Here is a 24,481-nt window from a genome sequence, read left to right as displayed (position 1 = left end):
ATTCATAGAAAAGGGAACAGCAGTGCAAGCTTCCCCACACTGCCCCCCAACCATCGACTCAACCTTCATCTCCATCTCCACAGAGAGAGTAGTTCACTCTTCATGGCCCAGTTCAATCCTTTGCATCTTTTAGGAGAACATCACTCCGGGTGTATGTTGGTGTCTACTGTGGTGTCATTTTCTGTGGCAAGGACCTTAGTCCATTAGAAACTGTATTAAGAATATCATCTCATTTTACTTTGGCCACCAGCATCCTGGGCCTAATTCCAACCTCTGATGTCAAAGTGAAAGACACTATATGTCCCATTATCCAGCCCCTGACCCATCTAGTCCACTATGAATAGTTTTTCAAAAGTATCTTATCATATATAATTCGTTTTGATTTAAAAAGTAACACATTAAATAGAGGTCAATCTATTCCTCCTGCCAGTGTATGAGCACAACACTCATCGACTTGAGTAGAAGCTGTGCTCACATAGTTGAGGCTGGAATTGAGCTCATGAAGCATGTCTAGCATGCCTAGTATGACCCAGCTGGCAACAAAGCCAAGGGCCTGATACTTGGGCTCATATCCAGAATCGATCCTACAAAATTGCAGTACTAAGAGGGGCTGTCTTGCTAAGTAGGCTGGTCTTAACAGAGAAGACATTAAATCAAAGTCCATGCCATCAGACTCTGGTCACTAATAAGGTAGAAGTTAATAATTCCATGGTACTTTATATAAAATGCTGGGGATAACCTCAGTGTCTTGGCCCACATTCACCCAATTAACACATCAAGATTTAATGTCCAAGGCCGTGTGTGTTTGCTGAGCACTAAGTGGTTGTTGGATTTGCCTATACAATCACTACATTGCCATTATCAATTCAAAACTCATCTACTTTACTGCCAAAAAGAAAACGTAGGTTTTGTTGGGTATTTCAAAAGACAAACTGTCTTTCCATCCTGGGAAAAACCTACATGAAGCCAGGGTCCAAAGGAAACTGAAAACAATTAAGAAATAAAAAACAGCTTTGGTGAATCTCATACCCCTTCCTAAGTTCAATACTGAAATTAAACCTTCCCTCTTGAGTTTTACCTTGCCTTTCTCAAGGCCCCTGAAATCTTTGAACAGCTAGTAGGATGGTTCATGGCAGAGGACTGTAAGATGGAGTTCCTATAGCCCTTGAACATTCATCATCAAGAATTAATTTTGCAGGCTAGTAATAGATGGTTGGTCAGATGTGTTACGGTGTCTTTTAAATTCCTTGAAGGACTCCAGACAAAGCAATGTTAGAAACAAGATGTCAGAATAAGTGGGCCATTAGTTTGCTCTAATATGCCAACTATTATGAGTCATGTTCAATAAGGCTACCAGAGAATAGCCCTCATGTAAACACGTCAGCCCTCCGTATCTGGGTCACCTACTGGGGTGTGTGTGCTGATCTGCAGAGAACATCAGTCTGTGAAAGCCCTACCTAGTGAACTTTGGCTCAAACTGTAGCAGCTCATGCTTGCAGCTCTGGAGAGCCCCAGTCCGTTCTCCGGCATCAGCCAAGATGGTGGCTAAATATGCTGACTGATTCCTGCTGACTCATTGTGACTGGTGTGGCTTTTTTAATTCCACCTTTAGTTTAGAGCAGCAGTCCCCAAACTTTTGAGGGTCACACCCACCCTCACCCCGTCCACACCCTGGGGTGGGGGGCAGTGGACAGAGGTAAGGGGACTGCAGCCAGGTGCAGCTCCACTCCCAGCTCACCCCAGCCTTGGCCTCGGCCCCAGCCCTGGGCCAGGAACTGAGCCGCAGCTAGTGGCTGAGGTTGAGAGCTAGCGAGGTGATGGGAGCAGAGCCACACTGAGTCTGGAGATGGGGTCAGGCACAGGGCTGGGAGCCAGGGACACAGGTGGGGGCGGGACCAGAGCAGAGCTGGGAGGGGCTAGTGGCGCTACCTCCCTGCCCCCTGTAGGGGCTGGCATGGGCCTGCCACATCCCCCTGATATTCCTCCATGCCCCCTAAGGGGTGTGCGCCCCACAGTTTGGGGACCTCTGGTTTAGAGGAGGTGGAAGTGACAATTTAGCAGGAGTTTACATAAGACAAACAGGTATCTGTAGGTAAAGCCTAAGAAGAGACAAGCTTCGGGAGAAGGGTTGGGCTGAGACTTATGTTGTGTTACTATTATTAAGAAAGTCCCAGAAAAGATGTGAGTCAAATTATACACAGAACATCTTGACTCTTCTCAGAGCAGGGTGAGAATATGTTCTCACAATCTGCCATGGTTAAATTTTGTTCTTGAAAGTATTTGTGAAATTTTGCATGAACAGCAATTTTTGCACAGTCTTAGTACTTGTCTGTACTGTACATGAGTAAATTTAGATTCCTGTCCACCTGAATAACAACCACTGCTTTTTAAAAGTAGCATTGGATTCAGAGTCTGAAACACACACAGACTTTTGTGTGTGTGAATTCTCCCTTCTAACATCAATGAATCATCTTAATACAAGAAAGAAAATGAAAAACATTAGATCACTTGTGTTTCCATAAGGCTACTTTACCTCCCCTAACTAAGCTAAAACCTGCCTACACATCAACTATTGTTCTTTATTTATTTGTACCTTGTCACCATTTCTTTCTCCTTGTTAGAGGCATGTCCCCCGCTGCTCAGAGGCCTGCTTGCTGCAGATAGGAAATACAGCCGATGATTTTTGAAATACTGATCAATTAAAGGGAGCACAACCTGAAATACATCAGAGAAAAACAGGCACGGTCAACTCAGGGCTTCTTGTGCTCTAGTTCATAATATTCATTTCACATCACAGTTTCATGGCAAGAGGGATTTCTTAACGTGTAACATTTTTTTTCTCTTTAAATTCTGTTTATCCTTAAATTCCCCTTCTTTTTAAACAAGTATTTAGGATGTCAACCAAAAACATGAACTAAAGTGAATTTCTACTTTCCTCCTGGATTTTTAGGAGGGATATGAAGGGGGAAAGGTTATTTATTTATATTTCTAATAAAATATATCTATTATTACTCCAGATGCCTTTGACATAGCTTAAAAAAAATCTAATCAAAACAGCAGCCAGCCTGAGAGCAGCTCCCTGCAAAACTCAGTCTCCAGCAAAACTAACTGTTCTCCCCAACGAACATCTTTTCCCATCATTCCCCCTTCTCCTGCAAAAACCTCCCATGCCACCAAATGGAGTTTAACCCATGAACAGAGCATACTGTTCAGTGCCTATGGCTGATCCATCACCAGGCATGGATTCAAAAAAATAAAAATAAAAAATTCCAAACCTTATTTCATTTGAGAATAATTTTGAAAGGAAAAAGCAACATGAGTTCCCCAGTGGATGAAACTGCAGATGGTGATATATTTTGTGACAGCACTTTATAGTACAAAGACTATAATTTACTGCTAGGGAATCAGGGTCAGAGAATGTTGCAACACCTGTCTGCTTATTCATTAATGGATTGAAAAGGCACCTTGAATATGCACACACCAGGCAAGCTTATGAGTGCCAAAGGTGTAAGCAGAATTTCCTAATGTATAAAAGATAAATCCTTTTTGGCACAACCAGACATCAAGATAGTTTTAAAACAAGGAAAGAAAGCAGGAAGGTGACATTGGGAAATATCTAGTTGTATTTTCTCCAAGTATAGCTCACATTAACTGTCTAAAGATTATATAATAGAGACACAGTCTACCCTCCTTCATAACTGGGCGAAACCAGTACAGGGAGAACGTGGGGAGCTTATGAATACCTAGCATGATATGCTGTATACTGTAAAGAAAGAAGATAAAGGGAATTTAAGGAGAAAAAGGTAATTTTTTTCATAGATATATTTCATGTGATAGTCTGCTCAAGCTGTGTAGCTTTTCATTTGTCAACAATATAACAATAAAATTCAATACACATTTAATGTAGACCAATGCAAATATAACAAGAACAAACATGTTTCTTAACAAGCAGTTTCTGCACTGAAAAGGGATAAGCAAAGATATACTCTACTTTGGCAAAGAACTTGATTTCTTGCTCATAAGGGAACTGTTCTCCTTTGCCTCTGCTGCCACCATCTGTGAGTAGGAAGAGTTTAAGATGCATACTGAATAAATAAAATTACATGCTATTCTATACTTTAAATATGCACACTTCAGAGGAAGTAATTTGCTTCTCTTCTTTAGGGCTAGGTTTTAATATGCTTCAGATAACATATATTAGTTACATATGTATTTTAAGACTGCTTCATCCGATATAAGATACATTATAAAAGGGGGGTAAAAATAAGGAGCCAAAACCTCTGGTGGTGTATATCAGTGTAGCACCCTGGAAGCCAGTGGAGCTATGTCTAGTCAAGAATCTGGCTCAATGTTCTTATTTTTGAAAAAGCTGGTAACGTCCTATAAAGACCTTGCTAACATATATAAATAAAGCTAAAAGTAACAAAAAAAGAAATCAGAGTAGCTTTTAATTTACTTCATTTGATACAAAAAAGCCCATCCAGAATTTGGGGCCCCTACTTGATGTAGCCAACTTTTTCCCCATTATAAAAGCCTGTCTTGGGAGCCACTTCATGACTTTTTCTGTGGAAAGGCTGTGTCTAGGACAAGAGTAGCAGGAAAGGAAATTTGACTCTGTGTTTCAATCACAGATCTAGCACTCAGTTCTCGTGGCCTGCTGTTGTGGTTCTCTTGTTCAGTAGCAGTGCTCAGTATGATGCATACTGAGTGTAAGCACAGAAAAAAAACCTAAGAAATAAAAGAATAAAGGAGAGAAAAATCTCTCTCTCTCAAATCACATAACTGAATTCCACAGAAAGAATTAAAGTTAGATTAGGGAAGCTCAATACCTCAAAAGAGTAATTATATATATGAACTACAAAGATTATGATTAAACCAGCTTTCCCCCATATTTTACAAAACTATTGGATTTTGATTGCATGGTTAAGAATTTTCTGTCTAAAGAATGCAATTAATTAAGAAGTACTCACTGGAGAGTAAACTTACTTCACTTGCCACACTACAATGAAACTCAGATACCATTTGATAAACACATCTGTTGCAATCTGCAAAATCCTGATAAGCAATTAGTGTTAGACACATGTCCAAGTGAAGCAAAAAACCTGTAACTTTTTCCACCCCATTTGTTTTGCGAAGAGGAAGGGAAATAAATCATTCTTTTTTTCAAGGAGTTTGAAACATTTACCGTGATCAAATGAGCAACAACTGTTCATTGCACAGAATAAAACACATGCTGTTTTAGATGGCTCTGAGCAGGTAAGAGTCTTCCTCACTTTAACAGTCCAGAAGGTTGAAAAAATTTAACCGGGGCTTTGATATTGTCCAACCAGTGTGGCAAATTACATGCACCAGGAGTAAAACCTGTGATAATGTAAGAAGTTATATGAACGAACTGCATCCTTTTTTAAAGTTTATTAGTGTGCTCTTTCACGCATATTCACGGTTGGAATGCATCTTATAGGATCTGTCCTGTATAGGGAGCATTGAAGAGCTTCACTGTCCCAGTGGAAGCACAATTCCTCCCAGACCTTATCTAATTAGGCATTTTTCATCTGATTCCCCCAAACAGTGTGGTGTAGATAAGCTGAGAGAAGAAATTATGGGAGCACTAGTGTAGACAAGGTACTTGGGGCCCTCTGGTATTTTAAACCACTGTGTCCTCCAGGCAGCGGCGTATTAACGCCTAGGCCAACAAGGCCTAGGCCTAGGGCGGCAAATTTGCAGGGGCGGCAAATTTATAATAGCAGCCAGAGGCTGCTTCCCCCGGTGCCGGTTCGCGCCCTCCGCCCCCAGCCCCGCCCCAACTCCACCCCTTCTCCGCCCTCATTCCCCACCCCCTCCCTGTCCCTAATGGTCCCCTTCCCCAAATCCCCGCCCTGGCCCTGCCTCCTCTCCTGAGTGCGCCACGTTCCCCCCTTCCCCCCTCCTTCGCGAAGCTGTTTCGCGCACAAGCACTGGCAGGGAGCGGGGAGAAGCAGGACCTGGGGGCGAGCTCAGGGGAAGAGGCAGAGGCGGAATCGGAGCGGAAGTGAGCTGGGGGGGGCAGCAATTATTTCTGGGCCTAGGGGCGGCAAAATCATTAATCCGCCACTGCCTCCAGGACTACTTTAACCATAGTTAAGACAACACAGCAGTTAAAATTAGGGTGACCAGATAGCAACTGTGAAAAAATGGGACATGGGGTGGGGGGTAATAGGCGCCTATATAAGAAAAAGTCCCAAAAAACGGGACTGTCCCTATAAAAACGGGACATCTGGTCACCCTAGTTAAAATGCTAGCAGTTACTACCCCGATGGACGTGTTCTAGTGGTATGTCAATGACAGGAAATTTGAAGAAAAATGCTCATGCAAAGAGGGTGGATGACTGGGCACTAACCTGGGACATGGGAGACCTGGGTTCAATTCTCTACTCTGCCACAGACTTCCTGGGTGACCTTGGGCAAATCATTTAATCTCTCCGTTCCCCATCTGTAAAATGGGGTCTACCTACCGGCATGTTGTGAAAATAATGCTAAAGACAGTGAAGGACTCATCTACGATGGTAATGGGGGCCACTGAAGTGCCTAATCTAGATAGGTAGATAGCCCTAGAGCTCCTGTGAGCAAGGGGAGTGCAGAGTGGATGCACTACAAGAGGATACAACATGTGCTTTCCTGAATAGACGTCCCAAAACCAGGGGAACTTGTTCCACCCTCCCACTCTACAGACTTGTGCAGAAACCTCTATCTAGGATCAAATTCACCCAGTTAACTAAATGGGTAAAGTGAAATCAATGGGAAATCAGCAGACTGATCTGTTTCTAAGGGCTATATAGCCCCACAGTTCAGACTGCGGGGGGCCTGAATTGCAATGTGCACTAGCCTGCGGCACTGTAACTCCTCTGTGTGGACTCTATGGGCAGACTAAAAGGTACCAAGTTTGCATTAACTTAGTGCTGTTTAAATAGGACTACATTATCATGAACTAGGTTTGTGCCTACATTGTCCACACAGGGGAGTTACTACACAGCACACTAGTGTTCACTGCAGTTCACACTCATATAGCCCAAATTGTGTGTAGACAAAGCCTAAATCTCAATGCCAGACTACCCATCATAAATTAAATTTCCTTCTCTCTACTTGTCTACTCATGGAAATGTATTCTTTAGAGGTGCATCTCTAATCTGTCACTATTTATGCACTGTGCATCTTTCACTTACATTGGGCAAAAACTGGCATGAATTCTTTTTCTACCTAAATGATGTCAAATCTTTATTCTCCTGTTGGCATAACTCCATCTTGCTGGAAAGGCATGCTGAGCTGAGCTCACTTTTTATGACATTTCTGGGGTTATGTATGCAGGGCTGAACATTCAAGCCTTGTGTTCAGCCTCAGAAAATGCTTGGGGTGGGATGAGGGGGAGAAAGGACATTCCTTTCATATGCTCATGGACGTTTCAGAAGCCACTGTGCACATGTTCCACTGCCAGTAGGATTTACATGGCAGCGCAGGTGCCTGGTTTGATTTGCTCCTTTAAAAGCAGATGATAGTGAACCTTGACCGACTTGGAATAAATCGGGGTTAGAGAGTCACAGTGTTTTGTGAATTAAGGAGAAGGGAGTTTACATTGAATGGAAATTGGAAGTTCTTCATCCCAGCTGGCCAGCCCTCCCTCCCTCTCACCAATAGTTGATTCCCTCTAGTCAAGTCCGAGAACTCTCTACTGGTGTCTTTAATGAGGCCCTGATGTCTCCTCCCTCTCCCATTGCCTCCCACATGAATCTTCCCTGGGTTCTATGACTGCTAAATAGGGCCGATACACCTCCCTAATCTCCAAGGTAATTATGGAAAGGAGAGAAACTGGCCAAACTCGGTCAGGTATGGCATGGCTCTGTAAAGCAAGCAAAGCCCTGAAGAAATAGTGCAATACTGTAGCTAGCAAATCCTCAGAGGTTCCCTCACAGTCAACACTAGGAAGTGAAGCCCCATTATGTCCTTTGTGGTTACTAGAGAAATCTTGAATTGGAACACTAACACCATGTGGAAACTGAATCTAGCCACGAGTGTGGTGGCTTACTTGTTTAATGGAATACATTGGCATAAGCACAAGGAATCCGAACTTCCATGAGCTACACTAGTTGCCTGTGGGGTTTTGAGTAGAGTGTAAAATATTGATTTTCATGTGTAAAACTGTAAATAACTCAGGAATGTGGTTCACAACCTTTTCTATACTGGGCCTTTCCCCACTCCCCAGAGCCTCCCCCTCACCTAGCTGGGATTCCTCTCACGTTTAGCAAGATGGAAGGTGCAGGGGAGTCATGACCTCCTGACATCTGGCTGTGACCCCCAGCTTGGCTTTGGACTTACCGACCACAGACACCACTTCTCTCCCCTTGCCTTACTCCACAGATGAGAACAGCAGAGCCACTTGAACCAAAGTCTCATTGGTGTAGATGAGAGGTGGATGCTGGTTCTCTGTGAGGAACCCATAGCTTTGGAGTTCACTCCTCCCTACATGCTCTTGGTATAGCCTGAATTGAATGGCCTGCAGGGCACATGAAAGAGCTCATTTTTTCTAAGCTTTTGAAAAAGGGGGGGGGGGGTTTGTGAGGGAGGAGAACTGATGAGGAGAGAGGCAGGTTTCATTTTTATTTTGTCTGGTTTGCTGATTGGGGATTACATGATTTAGAAGTGATGTTGAATTATGGTGGAGTTGATATTTGTATTTATATTTTATGGAAAGGACGTCTATATTTATTTATTTATTTAAAAGTATAAACTAGGGGGTAATTAGCTCTGAAGCTTAGTGTAGCACCATCAGAGAGGAAGGTTTACTTCTACTGTTACCCTCTGAGAACTAGGAGTGGACAGGCTATTTCCTCATCTGCAAACATGATACTGCCGAGGTTTTTTTTGAGGGAGTGGCCAGCTGGTGTCCCAGGAAGATGGGGTCACCAGGTTCAGTAGGCAGCTGGAGTCATACAGAATTGTAAGTAAGATGTTCCAGAATATGATGGAAGGTTCCAGAGAATAAGAAAATTATAGGTTTGAATTCATCGATCTGAAGGGGTTGGTTTGTGGCCACCTGCTGCACACAAATATGCAGAATATAGATTATCACCACAGAGCAAAAATTGCAGTTTTCTCACTGCTTTATATGCAGAGTCAGGAGACATAGTTTGTATTCCTCACTTCAGCTCTAGCTCTCTGAGACTCTGGATAATGATATATTCATTAATGTTATATTACTACTACTACTGTTGATAGTAATATTACAAATCTTAAAGATGATATGATTCAAAGGATTTAAGTTATCATATGGGTAGGCTGAAAGCCTTTTGTCTCAAACCTATACCTCAGGAGTGACTAGATGAAGTCTGAAAGGGCTATCCCACAGATAAGATGTTAAATCAGTCTACTATGCTAAGTTCTATTATAGCCATTGTACTGACACCTTCCAAAAAACATAATTAATGTCCTTCAGAAAAAGACCATACACTCTAAGAAAAGGATATTTTTGGAAACTATACATTTGTTTTTAATTTTTTCAATGCAAATTTCATCAGTTAAAATATTTAGTAAAAACGTAAGTAGGTACTATACCAAACTCCAGAATGTACTGATGGGCTTCATCCACGTATCTTATCAGCTGCTGAAGGAAACTGTAAGCGAATCGTTTCTCAATGGAAGGTGTGTCTAACTCCAGGTCCTTTAATCCTCTGAAATAAGAAATAAATAATTTCCCACACACTGAAGGATGACTCAATGCAGTCTTAATTCACTAAATAGTCCAAAGCTACCTACTCTGGTACTTCTCAACTGTCTGTTAGGATAAGAAACATTTCTTATTTGGAGCCAAATTTTCTTCTGTCACACAAATTTGTCTTTTTTATACCTTTACTTATACTTTAGCCAGTTACACAAAAATACAGATTCCTCAAATAAGGCTTATGGAAAAACGGTTTTGCTGAAGATATTGCTCCCACATTTTAAGCTTCTTTCTCAGTTATGTGTTACTGTCTTACATTGTTTCCTAAGCTTTGACCCCTCCAAGATGAGTAATTTTGAAGCTATCAAAATATTCATATTCACAGAAAAAACATTCAGTAATAACAGTGCATCAAAACTCAAGTTTTATTTAATCTTTCTCATTGAATTTTTGCCAAAATGGCACTAAATTTTTGTCAGCAGTTCACTCTTTTAAGTTAAACTCATAGGCTAAAATGTCCATAACTGGATGTCTGAGGTTAGACACCCACACACACATTTATATCTTGGATGGTTTAGACACAACAAATCCTGCATGTACGCAGAGAGTTAGACTAGATGACTCTTGTGGTATCTTCTAACCCTATGATTCAGATAGCTAAATAACACCCTTAATTTTCAGAGGGAGTTAAGTGAATAGGACATCTGAGGATCAGGGCCTCTTACTGAATTGTGATTCCCAATCTGGGGCACCCAATTTTGAATTGTTTTACCTTTGACAATCCTATACAGTATACGACTACTTCCCAATGATTGATAACTACAATATAGCAGTAAATTTTATCTAAAGTACCATATATTCAACTACAATGTAGTTTGAATTTTAAATGCCTCTCCCCATCTCAATGGAGAGAAGTTTGGTTGGATCAGCAGGAAATGGCTAACTCCTAGAAAGGAAAAGAGAGAGCTCATGCCGACATACTGGAGCTAAGTTTCTTCATGCCTCAAAATGCACATAGGAATGTGCCTCAAGGAGGGTGAGAGATTATTCTGCCTCTCATCCAGGGGAGATGAGGGGAGGTGACTGGCTCTCTCAGCCAACCCCACCTCTATGTAAAGCCTTCTTGGGCCTCCAGAGACTGCTATTTCTGCAGAACAAACAGCAGCTGAGCAAAATGGAGCAATGTCTGGAATGACAAACTGCAGGAGAGCTCACAGATGTAGCAGCTAGGGACAATTCTGACTTCCACATGCCCCCGGGAGAAGAAGAGGCAGGACACCCCACTCCACGAGTTAGGGACTGGGCAGCAGCAGTGGCAGCTGGAGCAGAGGCCAGCCCTGAGGCAAGAGGTAGAAGATCAGCAGCAGCAGCTGGGGATGAGTGGAGACAACCTGGCAGAAGCAGGAGGTCAATTCACAGGCTACCTCTAAGCCACAGAGGGATCTAGCCAGGCTTTCCTAGAGGGAAATAGAGTCCTGGCCAGCTGAGGTGGGCAGAAACAATTCCTTGGTACTGGGGCAGGGAGGAAATTGTAGGCTTGAGGCCTGTTTCCCCTCACCCTCTGGATAAGACAGTCTCTCAGCATCCCCAGGGCAGTGGAAGGGGCTGGGAGTCCTCCCCTAAGTGTGGGATATAGAGTAGAAAGCAGGAGATGGAGCAGGGGAACCCAATGGAGCTGACAGTACTCAGATACAGGGGAGCTTTCTGAGGAGCACTGAATAACTGACATAGAATACCTCCCAGAATTCCCCAGTATACAGGGATTAGAATTCGGCCTGGGCTCTGTAAGCTAGGTTGGGGAAAGTTTCTGTTTCCCCACCCTGCCCTTACCAGGTACTCATGTAAGGGCCAAGCAGATTTGTTCCCTCATTATCTTAAAAAAACCCTTAAGCTTAACACTCCTTTAGATCCTTTTATATTAAACAAGATATTAAGGAGGGTTAATTATCTGCTGTGAAGCAAATTCTGTATTGGATGTGAATTTACCTGGAGACAACATATCCATTGATCTGTAGAAACTTGAAAATATCCTGTGCTTTCTCTCGGTCTTTGGCTTTTTCTTTGGCTGTCAGCGTGTCATAGGGAACCAGCAGAGGGTGGTTGCCTCCTCCTACTACAAAATGTCAAGAAAATGACAAAGTAGTTAGAAACATGTGGTTAGATGGCACGTCCTTGTTTGTAACAAGCCTGTGACAACATGCAGTGCTTTGTAGGTCACTCTAACAACTAGTAAAATACATGATAGGTTCCTCTTTACTCTAAAGTACCAATAATTTACTTTTTTGTTTCACTAAGCACATTGTTTTCCCACACGGAGTATCTGAATATACATCTGAAGTATATTTATAGACCTGACTACATACATATTTGTAACTTAGTCAAATGTTCCCAAGACCTGCAAACCTCATGGTAGAAAGAAGCATCAACATCCTTGATAAAAAAAAATTCTAGTAGGGAAAAAGCACTTAAAAAGTTACAATTATGACTTCACATTATGCCAGTGGTTACGCTTCACAGCACATCACCACTCCCTCACTGCTAAAACTTGTGTCTGGTTAGATTTTACATTTTTGCTTTTTTCTCCTCTTTCCAAAGAAAATGTCCAACATGATCAGCTGTAGTTATCTTTAAGAGCTCACTATAGTATAATTAGTATATAAATAGTATAATTCAAAAACACTGCTGCTAAATACTGTGTGTCATTGGCTAGTCATACTGAAGTCACTGGCAGAAACTTCCAGGGGGACCAAAATTTGCCCCTTTGAGAAGCAGAGTTCTTTGCTTTTTATAAATACAGTGGTAATAACAAAGGGCTCACATTTTTAGCAAAATAAAAGTGTATCGAGATAAATATCAAATTGTGATGTGGATCTATTTTATAGTAATACAAAAGTCAATACTACATGGAAAAATGTGCAAAGCATGATATTCAGGGATAATTCAGACAACTGATCACTCTGACCAGCTTTTTGTGGTGGAGAGAGAAAAAAAGATAATTAAGGAAATAAAATTTAAAATTTTCCAGAAAAATATGGCTTTATAATTTCTCACTGGTTGCACATACAGTCAGTTTTTCATGAGTATAAATCCATAAGATAATTATTACAACTACCAGTGTGCATATTTACATAAAAACATTATCTTTGAGTTTTTCTTTGGACTTAAGAATTCATTGGCTCTCAGTTCTTATTTCTCACCCAAAGTCACTATTCTTTAACAGCCCACAATTAATTACTGCGGAAATTACTATGACGTCACAAAAAATGATAACTTCAGGTAAGTATTTTGCTACCACAGCAAGTCTCTAATGAAAATATAACAGCAAGGAAGCAAATCCAATTCAGAAAACACTACACATAAGAAGAGATGTTTTCAAAAAGGAGATTCTTTAGAATTTTTCAGGAGGTCTGAGTAAGGTCTTTAAAATGCATGAAAAATGAAATCCTGGCAGACAAATCTATGTTTTCTCCATTAAAACAAATGGGTGCAGATACTAAATTAATGTCAGGTATTTTTGGTTTTCGTGTCATGTTTCACACATGCTGCTGAGTTCTCAATGCTATTCCTTTAGACAGACATGAAAAACACATACAAAATAAATAGACATCCAAATCCAATGTAAATCATAAGAAAGCAAAACAACCGAGTTTTTCATTAGTAAGAAAAGCTTGTGCATTTGAGGGAGATGTGCATACGTGAAAAATGTTTAATAAAATATAAAACTGTATTGTCTGACGAAAAAGTGTCAACATTCATTATACAGCTGACTGCATGAATATCAATTATAGATACTGGGTGAAATCCTGGCAGCACTGCAGTCAATGGCAAAACTCCCATTGACTTCAACAGAGCAGGGTTCAACCTTTATATCTAAGGCCCCAATCTTGTAAACCCTTAGCCACGTGAGTGGTTCTTATTCATATGAGTATCTCCAGAGAAGCAAATGGGACACCTCACGTGAGTAATGGTTACTCATATTTATAGGAGTTTCATTTACATGTTGCTATTTTTATTTTTACTTTCTTACCATTTACAGAGTCAAATTTCTAAAATGGAAGTTTTGTAATTTATTATTAGTTTCTTAATTGTTTGTAGATTTCATACAAACTTTTTACTTAAGTTTCACATTTAAAATGCTTATTTATACTAAAAAAACCAAGCTTCATTACCACCCTTATTGCAAAAACAACTCAAACACGAAATTAATAAGAAAATATACCATACCAAATTTACATCCAGCACTACCTTTCTATATATTGAACTGCCACAAGTCATGAAAAATGAAATTCTTTGACCAAGTTCCATCAAGGTTTGCAGTTTGAAGTCAATGGCACTTGTGTATCTAAGTCACTTAGGTGTTTTTGAAAAGCTCACCCTTAGGTACCTAAATATAAGCTTAGAAGCCTAATTTTAGACTCCTGGGGGCAGATCCTCACCAAGTATAAACCGTACTGTACCATGTACTGAAGCACAGGATCTTTCCTTTATTTTTGAAAATTTTGAACTGTGTATAAAAAAGTTCACAAAAACTTAACATGCTGAAAGTATTGATAACTTTTCACAAGTTATCAATTTTGTTTAGAAGTGGCCAAGATTTTGTGTCACTAAGACAAAAACTTTTGATGAAAATACAGTTTTGGCCCCTGTTGCTGCAACACTTATGAACATGCTTAAAGTTTGGCAACATATGCAGCTGCACTGTAGTGAGTGGGACTACTCATGTGAGTAAAGTTTTGTACTAGCCTAAGTGGTTGCAGTGTCAGCGCCTTCACTTTCAACATTTTTGTTTCCTATATCAGTTTTATAATATTCAAGGTAGGGAAATTTTCAAAAATTTCCAGCATTTATGATTTAGTTGACTATGAATTTATATCTACAATTGCAATAGCACACATTTGAATTAGGTTTATAAAGTCTCTATCTAATTTAAATTATTTTTCCAATCAATGATTTAAATTGCTCTACCTTGAATGAGATGCTACATATTCTGTATGCAATGCATGGGGAATCTCACTGGATAAAATGCTCTACAAAATTAACATTTTAAAGCCTCCCAGGAAAACCAGAAAACTACAGCTTTCTGGAATCATGCATTTTCCCTCTGTGAAATAGTAACCCACATAAATATGCCCACACATCAAAAAGACTCATATTTCATAATTAAAGACAGTGAAAAGATCCACATGTACAAGGCGAGAACTCTATAAAGAATATTATTGTACTGAATGTACCTGACCATTAGGTGACAGCAGAGGATCATAATTTGAAAGATCTTTCTGCAAAAAGATCTTAAAAAAAACATACAAGATAACATAACCTTATGTATATACATGACCTGTATCAGACAGCTAAATTATTAGTCTGCCATTTTCATCTGTGGGAAAACAGATATATTCACTATATCACAAAATGGCAAATATATTGGAAAATTGTAACCATTTTTCACCTGCCAAACCAATCCACACTTCTTACCAAGTAGCACATACCCTCTCTATCATTCATCATAACTCCCTGCAAGGTTTTCAATAAAAACACACCCCTCTTTATGCTGCCTTCCTTGCCTGTAAATCCCCTTAGTTAATGAGTACACAGCAGCAACACCTCTGCCTTTTCAGGTGTCAAATACACCTCCCCGTTCCAAATGTCTAATCATCCTGCAACATTCTTCAAAAGTCCAAATCCCCTCCCCCCAAACTGGCTATTTAGGTTAGATAAATTTTATTTTAAAAAAATCACAAAGAAACTGAAATGAGGGGAAACATAATGTAAGATATGGAAATTCATTCTCTTATTTATCCAACACAAGGTCACCCAGATAAGGCCTTACTGCTCAGTAATACTAAGGCTTCATTTACACATTCACTGACAACGGTTTCAAAATTCTGCCTTCAGTCATACCCATGCAACTCCATTTGAGTCCGTAGGATTGCATATGATTAACACAGTGCAGTCAGCCAATATCTATAGAGCTCTAGTTTAAATACGTGAATAGTGGTGTCAAGCCATCATTAAAACACTAGCTACCACTGTACCGTAAATAGAAACTGAGATAAAAAGGAAAAAAAACAATTTCCATATTAGCTCTTTGCCTTGACATCTTTTGATGAGAAAAAAAACCTAAATTCCAGTCAGTGAAATGTACAATGCCATCACTATTTTTTTCCATGTAGCAATTAAACAATTATAACATCTACAGAATAAAATGTTAGCATTAAGGCGCAAAAAAAAAAAAATAAAAACCTTAACTTTCTTTAACACGGAAGAAAACATAACAGGTAACAACTATCGTGTATAGTAATATTTACCATCTGGACCATAAGAGATTAGACAGAGTACACTATTTTCCTTGTAAAGCCAAGGAACTAATCTAGGTTTAATCACGTTTGTCAATTTAATCTGTAATTAATATAATTCTTGATTAATACATTGCTGGATAACTTGGCAATATGTAGAATAGTATGAATGAAGTCTAATTCCTGTGACCAAGAGTCTGGTATCACAAGGGAAATAAAATAAATAAAAGAAACCAAATGCAACACAACCATCAAGATGTTTACAAGTCTTAGTTAAACAAGCTCTTGCCCTCTCTTTTTCCTTATTGAATTAGTCTAATTCTCTGGGTATGGATGTCTCATTCTGTATTTCCATGAAGTGTCTAACATGTTTCTGGATGTTCAAAAATAATAATGATCATGATAATAAAGTAATTTGAAAATTTTGAACAATTGTTCTGTCTCGATGTCTGATTTTTCAGGTCAAGTTTAAATAAATGGTTTAATTTCTTTTTTAATTTGACCTTTCTTAATACTGCATCATAAACACATAACCTAAGTTGAGTCACTCTGAACTTAAAACACCTCAAAAAACCCCCAAAAAACAAACAAGCAAAAAACCAGAGATGATTACCTTTTGCTTCCAGTTCCATTTTCTTTTTCTTTGCCCATATGTTATGGTAGTTTTCAGCCATCATCTCAGCCATTGCCTTAAGAAAATGGAGAAGTTAATGATTAATGTTATAAATCTCAAAGAAAGGTAATTTTACAGTTTATATTTAATATCAAGATCTTGCAATGGCATTGTAATGTAGATAATATATAAAATTACATTTAAATGTTCACTTGCAAACTATCATTTTTATTGATCAGTCAAGCTGACAAATCTGGAACTCAACAGCTAAACCCAATACAGTTATTTATTCTGCACTGAACTTCTCCCTCAACCTTGCACAAAAGCCAAAGAAACCAGTTTTGTATGAAATACTACATCAGGCGGGGGAATGGAATCCATCCCCAAGCTGCAAGTAGGCACAGAGAAGCTCTCTCCCTATGTTCCTGCTGCTCCAGTACTTAGTCTGTAGTGTGTCAGCAATGACTTTGCACCCCTTACATGGGTGTTTGTATTCACTGGATCCAGGTAATTGTGGATCTGCTGCCACAATCACAATTTCACTTCTCATTCCTGTAGGGGACTGGAGAGCTCCCATATGGGCTGTACCCTTAGATGCTCCTGTATCCCTGGGGTGAGGCAAATTTGTCCTTCTTGTTTTAATGTTCATCTCATCACAGTTTTAGTATGTCTTGATTAACGTTGTAATACATGTTTAGGTTCCTCATTTCTCACCAGTAGAGGGAGCTATTATGAGGCTGTCTGGGCAGGCTCGGCAAGTGACCTATAAGCCATGTGTATAACTTGAGAGAGATGGGGTGGGGTTAAGTGCTTCTATGTGTTGAGAGGTAACAGACTTTGAACAGAGAGGAAGTTTTGTCTGCCAGCATCTAGTACGCCTTGCCCAGCTTACTTACTTTAATGGCTGTATTGTAGCTTAGGAGCATTCATTTGGATTCTATTGTGGTTTTCAGTAAATAGTTAAAACCTACCCAGGTCTCTCAAACTTAACTGAATTGCTCTAGGGGAAAGAGCAGTTTGTAACATTCCTTTTGGGCTATGATATGTAGACCTGGTGCACAGTTCCTATTGCCTTCAATGCAATGTTTCGTTGCCCAGAATATATGAAAACCAGTCCACTCATTTAGGGGACTATCTATGGATTTAGATGCAAATTTTGGCCATAACGTGTCTGCATACTAAGACAATCTCTAGGAAAAGATGGGTATAGTAGAGCACCTTCATAGGACAAAACACATTATTTATATATATTTAATTTAACAATTCAAAAAATCCAAACACCCACTTTTTACTACTGTCAAAGCAGTTGCCTTTCCAAAAGCTACCAACTTAAGTCAAAGTTGGAGTATGTAGGCTAAGCTCTTACTTAAGATACATTAAAACCTCAAGTTACACCAAAATGAATCACACCTCATATTTCCCCTTATCTCTCACAAATGCATTGCTCATGCGCTTGAAAATTACAAGAGAAATTGTAACCTGACATAATGATGCAAATGAAATTTTAGTTAAATTTGCTTAGTTCTGGTGATGTTATTGATTGCGGAACAAAAGTAGGCTTCTAACCGAAAGCTAGCTTCAAACATAACTGGTGAAACCAGTTACTCTCGATCATAAGGACGGTCAGTATTGACTTCTAACTCACTGGAGGGCTGTAAACAAAGGGAAATTATCAGTGACAAATGGCAGATAGTGTGATGTAAAATCATGAGTATGGGATTGGTATTCACAAAGTCCTGAATTCTAAATTCAGTTCTAGTTCTAATGCCAGTTATTTGCAGTTTGGCCATGGGTAAATCACTTAGCTCCTCTGCTTTAAGTTTCCCAATCTGTAATACTGTGATAAATGCTTATCCACATCCCAGAAGTATTGTGAGGGTTAACTAATGCTTGTATGGCTTTTTGAATATGTGAAGTCCTGTATAAGTGATAAGCATAGTTATAATAATGGAGTAAGTCCCCAGTGGAATGCTGCAGGAACTAGTGTGACTCAATTTTATTCACCATCTTTAGTAAGTATTTGGAAGTTTAATGGCTTACTAGTTAAAATATAGCAAGGATACTTAATTGGGAGAAATTGCAAACTCCAGGGAAAGATACACAGAAATCTACAGTGGTTAGAAATAGAGACTGGAAACAACAAAATAATATTTAACCTGAGAAAATTTAGCCTGAGACTTTGGGGAAAAATAAGCTAAAACATAAATATTCGAAGTGACAAAGATATTGAACTTGGAAAGCAGAAATGCCAAGAGACAGCTAGGATTGGTAGTAGACCTGAAATTAGATCTATTAGAACTCTGCAGTACAATAGTTTATCCACTAAGTGATATTTTAGGATTGCATACGCAAAAAAAACAAAAAACAAAAAACCAGAGACCAGGTAATAGTGCCACTCCACACAACTCTGTATAATGCATCTCAATGCCAGAAATACACAGGAAACTCAGAGAATAGTAATAAACATCATGAATAAGCCAAAGGGATATAACTAAACTACAGACGAAAACCTAATTATGTGTAGACTGACCACATAACAGCCAAAGGAGAGATGATAATCATCTACAAGTGCTGTGCATCTGACTTGTGTTCAGTAAACTCCAGAGCAGGAGAGAAAATGCTTAGAGGAGTCACAGGGGATATTAATTAGAAGTAATGGCATGTAATTAAAGGGGAAAATCAGAAAAAATGAAATAGCAACAAATCATATATTTTAATACCAATAAATACTCCACTGTCAATACTTGTTATGAAACTTACATAAATTTCTGCATCTCCCGTTGTATCAAAGATACACAAGAGGTTTAAGTTAGGCACAGAGAAAGAGGGATGCTGAGATTGTGAATGTGCTAAGTACCACCTTCTCTTTTCCATTTCTACAGTGTTTCAAAACTTTCATTTTGTTATTAGAATTGCTGGGCAAAGAGTCTTAAATTTCATTTCACAATGGAAAAAACTAGAGCACCTTGTTCTTGGTACCTGACTTCAAGTAATCAACCTGGTGACTAATCTGGATATGATACTTGCAGGAAGTTATTTCTAAGGGAACTGTGTGTGGTGGCCATCCTGATTTATCAGATGATAAACAATACTGACTTGGTAGTTCTTAATAGTAGTGGACGCATTGGTATAGGTCTGTAAATCAACCACAGCTGATAATATTTCTGGAAAAAATAAATACTTTTAAAACACCATTGTCCATTTATTTATCACTTCAAAAGTTATTTTATTTTTACTGGCTCCTGATTATAAATCTGCTGAAAGATTAAAATTTAAAATCATGCCCCCAGTTAATTTCTCTTTTTCCTTCTTCATAAATACAAGGTGGTTTTTCATAAGGCTGACTCATGACCTGGCATTTATTTATTTTAGAAAGAAGAGTAGGCGAGGCATTTATTTTGAAAAACATCATACCATGAACTTTGCTAATAGCTACACATAAAAATTAAAGACTGATCCTGTAAGCCTTTGTGTGCGGAACTCCCATTAAAATCATCAGATTCTCTGCACACAGGGGCTTCCAGGGTCAATTGTTCCCTATATAAAACGTTAGGTTTTCAGCCTTAACAGTGCCTTTTGAACTGACTAAAACTACAGGACACTGAACTTTTGTTTTACATAAATCCACAAAAATTTAAGTAAAGAAAAAAGAAAATTTAAGTAAAAAAGAAAATACAAAAGCACTAACTACAATAAGACTTACATGCAGATCTCTGGAGAGGGTAACATTGCTCATGTCGATAGCTCGAGGGGTGTAACCATGGGCAGCATCTACAGACACCTGAATGACAGATGTGCAAAAAAGCAATGAAGTATTACAAATACTAGGTCCTAATAGATTTATGTCACCTAGATATTTGAGGCAATCGAACAGCTAAAGAAAAAACAAACTTGAGGTAGAAAGGAGCACTTACATATCCATTGGCGGAAAAACAGAGAGCATTACATTAGAGTTACATGAGTTTTCTTTTTTTGCCTAACAGCAATAATACTAAAAATGGAACAGATTAACTGGAACCAGGGGTAGATTTAAGAATGCAGATTAGTCAGATAACTGGCAATGTCTGCATTGTAACTATTTCCAGAGAAAGGTCACAATCAGGCAAAAATCTCTCCCCTTTGTCATAGGATGTCCTGGAGGACATCTTCAGAATACAACGGCTGGCGCAGGAGGTGTGGCTAGGATGTCTTATGTCTTGGCAATCCCTGGCAACCATATAAGCATAGTATTACAAATACTAGGTCCTAATAGATTTATGTCACCTAGATATTTGAGGCAATCGAACAGCTAAAGAAAAAACAAACTTGAGGTAGAAAGGAGCACTTACATATCCATTGGCGGAAAAACAGAGAGCGTTACATTAGAGTTACATGAGTTTTCTTTTTTTGCCTAACAGCAATAATACTAAAAATGGAACAGATTAACTGGAACCAGGGGTAGATTTAAGAACGCAGATTAGTCAGATAACTGGCAATGTCTGCATTGTAACTATTTCCAGAGAAAGGTCACAATCAGGCAAAAATCTCTCCCCTTTGTCATAGGATGTCCTGGAGGACATCTTCAGAATACAACGGCTGGCGCAGGAGGTGTGGCTAGGATGTCTTATGTCTTGGCAATCCCTGGCAACCATATAAGCTCCTCTGAGCCTCCACTAGTCAGTGTAAATTACAGCAGCCTTTAGGGTATGCTAATATACCCCAAGAACTAGCCTGGCACTCAGTGGCCAGTATTGAGGGGGGAGACAAAAGGACACATTTATATCACAACCCTTCACGGAAGCTGTGATTAGCACTTACAAAGCTGACAAGGAGCCTAGCCTGTATGTAAAAATTGGTATTGAAGCTATATTGAATTGAAGCTATATTGTCTTTTCTATAACCTTTTGTATTGACAAAATACTGAATCCATAGTAACATTTCATAATGACAAAGGCTAAATGCTTAAGCAGTATGTTTAAACAGAACTGAGTTCTCTCTGATTACCCAAGCATGACTTTAGAAATGGACTTCAAAATCTGGATGAATTCAACAATGTGTCAAAAGGCCATGATATTTTCTCTCAGACTTGTATTCTAGGACAGCATTTTTTATTCTGAAAAGACCATTACTTCCATGTAAAATTAGGGCAATGTGAGTGTAAAATGCTACCACATCTCTTGTGATGATGTAAATGACTATTCATAGGGTAAGGCAACACAGAGCAAGGCTCCTACTTTCTGCCACATGCTTTTCTGTTTGATCAGGCAAAATTAATACATCAAAGAAAGGCAGAAGTATGAAAATAGTTTGTATTTTACTAATATATCCAAGTCAATGTCATCTAGCAGTGTTGCAGGCCACATGTCTTTTTTTAAGTGAGAGTAAAACTGAGATCATCAATACTGGTCTTTCTTTTAAAATTATTTTTAATTTTAGTTTTGGCTGTCCCCGAGACTCTTCTGTGGCACATTTAGAGGATGCCTCCTCCCACATTCCCTACATCATCAGAAAGAAGGAGCACCTGGGACATACTGACAGCTTAAAGACAAAAGACTGCTTCTTAAAATGGCAGCTTCAGCAGCCTAAGATGCCCCTGAAAATATTTTGGCAGCATGGGGAACTAGGGAAAATACCTCTTCTGCCACAAGAGGCAGACAGTTTCAGGGGGGGAAATTAATTGTCTGGCTATGCAGACTCCCTCGTCAGGCCCTACGCTACCAGTACTCCCAGCTATCTTTGAGACACCACTGACTTCCTGAGGAAACTACAATCCATCGGTGATCTTCCTGAAAACACCATCCTGGCCACCATGGATGTAGAAGCCTTCTATCCCAACATTCCACACAAAGATGGACTACAAGCCGTCAGGAACAGTATCCCCGATAATGTCATGGCAAATCTGGTGGCTGAACTTTGTGACTTTGTCTTCACCCATAACTATTTCACATTTGGGGACAATGTATACCTTCAAATCAGTGGCACTGCTATGGGTACCCACATGGCCCCACAGTATGCTAATATTTTTATGGCTGACTTAGAACAACACTTCCTCAGCTCTCGTCCCCTAATACCCCTACTCTACTTGCGCTACATTGATGATATCATCATCATCTGGACCCATGGAAAAGAAGCCCTTGAGGAATTCGACCATGATTTCAACAATTTCCATCCCACCATCAACCTCAGCCTGGACCAGTCCACACAAGAGATCCACTCCCTGGACACTACGGTGCTAATAAGCGATGGTCACATAAACACCACCCTATACCGGAAACCTACTGACCTCTATTCCTACCTACATGCCTCCAGCTTTCACCCAGACCACACCACACGATCCATCGTCTACAGCCAAGCTCTACGATACAACCGCATTTGCTCCAACCCCTCAGACAGAGACAAACACCTACAAGATCGCTATCAAGCATTCTTACAACTACAATACCCACCTGCTGAAGTGAAGAAACAAACTGACAGAGCCAGAAGAGTACCCAGAAGTCACCTACTACAGGACAGGCCCAACAAAGATAATAACAGAACGCCACTAGCCATCACCTTCAGCCCCCAACTAAAACCTGTCCAACGCATCATCAAGGATCTACAACCTATCCTGAAGGACGACCCATCACTCTCACAAATCTTGGGAGACAGGCCAGTCCTTGCCTACAGACAGCCCCCCAACCTGAAGCAAATACTCACCAGCTACCACATACCATACAACAAAAACACTAACCCAGGAACCTATCCTTGCAACAAAGCCCGTTGCCAACTGTGTCCACATATCTATTCAGGGGACACCATCATAGAGCCTAATCACATCAGTCACACTATCGGAGGCTCGTTCACCTGCACATCTACCAATGTGATATATGCCATCACGTGCCAGCAATGCCCCTCTGCCATGTACATTGGTCAAACTGGACAGTCTCTACGTAAAAGAATAAATGGACACAAATCAGTTGTCAAGAATTATAACATTCGTAAACCAGTCGGACAACACTTCAATCTCTCTGGTCACTCGATTTCAGACCTAAAGGTCGCAATATTACAACAAAAAGACTTCAAAAACAGACTCCAATGAGAGACTGCTGAATTGGAATTAATTTGCAAACTGGATACAATTAACTTAGGCTTAAATAGAGACTGGGAGTGGATGTGTCATTACACAAAGTAGAACTATTTCCCCATGTTTATTTCCTCCACTCCCCACTGCTCCTTGGATGTTCCTGTTAACTGCTGGAAATGACCCAGCTTGATTATCACTACAAAAGGTTTTCTCCCCCCCGCTCTCCTGCTGGTAATAGCTCATCTTAAGTGATCACTCTCCTTACAGTGTGTATGATAACACCCATTGTTTCATGTTCTGTGTGTATATAAATCTCCCAACTGTATTTTCCACTGAATGCATCCGATGAAGTGAGCTGTAGCTCATGAAAGCTTATGCTCAAATAAATTGGTTAGTCTCTAAGGTGCCACTAGTACTCCTTTTTTTTTTGCAAAGCTAAAGTGCTGTCACAACGTACATAGAATAAAAATTAATGTATATTTCAGATTTGTTTACAGTTGCAGACAATTTAGTTGTTACTTGTACCTCTGAGAGATAACAATATTTCCAGAAAGAGGCATGATTTTTAAATTTACAAATTCTATTTAAAGTTTAACCCACTGGTACAACAAAACAAAGTTACAGCTTAAGTTTGCCATTTGTGTGGATAACTTGAAGGACAAAAGGAAGCTGGTTAATTGAGGCAGGTTCCCTCATTTGACCATGACCATTTATCTATTCTCTTTTCCTTCCCATAATCTACATACTGTTATTTGACAATGGCATTATTACCACTAGGCAGATTTCCCCATATTCCTCACTGATTTTTAAAAGATGTGCTTTACGAAGTGTGACAAAGTTCCTGCT

General features: G+C 39.6%; 1 protein-coding gene across 1 annotated transcript in view; it reads right to left on the bottom strand.

The window, feature by feature from the left end:
* Positions 1-24,481, bottom strand: part of RYR2 (ryanodine receptor 2) — a 719,385-nt gene that overhangs the window by 182,690 nt on the left and 512,214 nt on the right. The window contains exons 56-61 of the mRNA XM_073338199.2: positions 20,297-20,374; positions 16,594-16,669; positions 11,674-11,800; positions 9,582-9,697; positions 3,992-4,056; positions 2,594-2,715 (exon numbers count right to left, since the gene is read on the bottom strand). Coding sequence (XP_073194300.1) covers positions 2,594-2,715; positions 3,992-4,056; positions 9,582-9,697; positions 11,674-11,800; positions 16,594-16,669; positions 20,297-20,374 — 584 coding nt within the window. The remainder of the gene's footprint in view (positions 1-2,593; positions 2,716-3,991; positions 4,057-9,581; positions 9,698-11,673; positions 11,801-16,593; positions 16,670-20,296; positions 20,375-24,481) is intronic.

This window comes from Lepidochelys kempii, chromosome 3, assembly GCF_965140285.1.
Source record: "Lepidochelys kempii isolate rLepKem1 chromosome 3, rLepKem1.hap1, whole genome shotgun sequence".
Taxonomy (NCBI): Eukaryota; Metazoa; Chordata; order Testudines; family Cheloniidae; genus Lepidochelys; species Lepidochelys kempii.
This window is presented reverse-complemented; position numbering and strand designations above follow the sequence as displayed.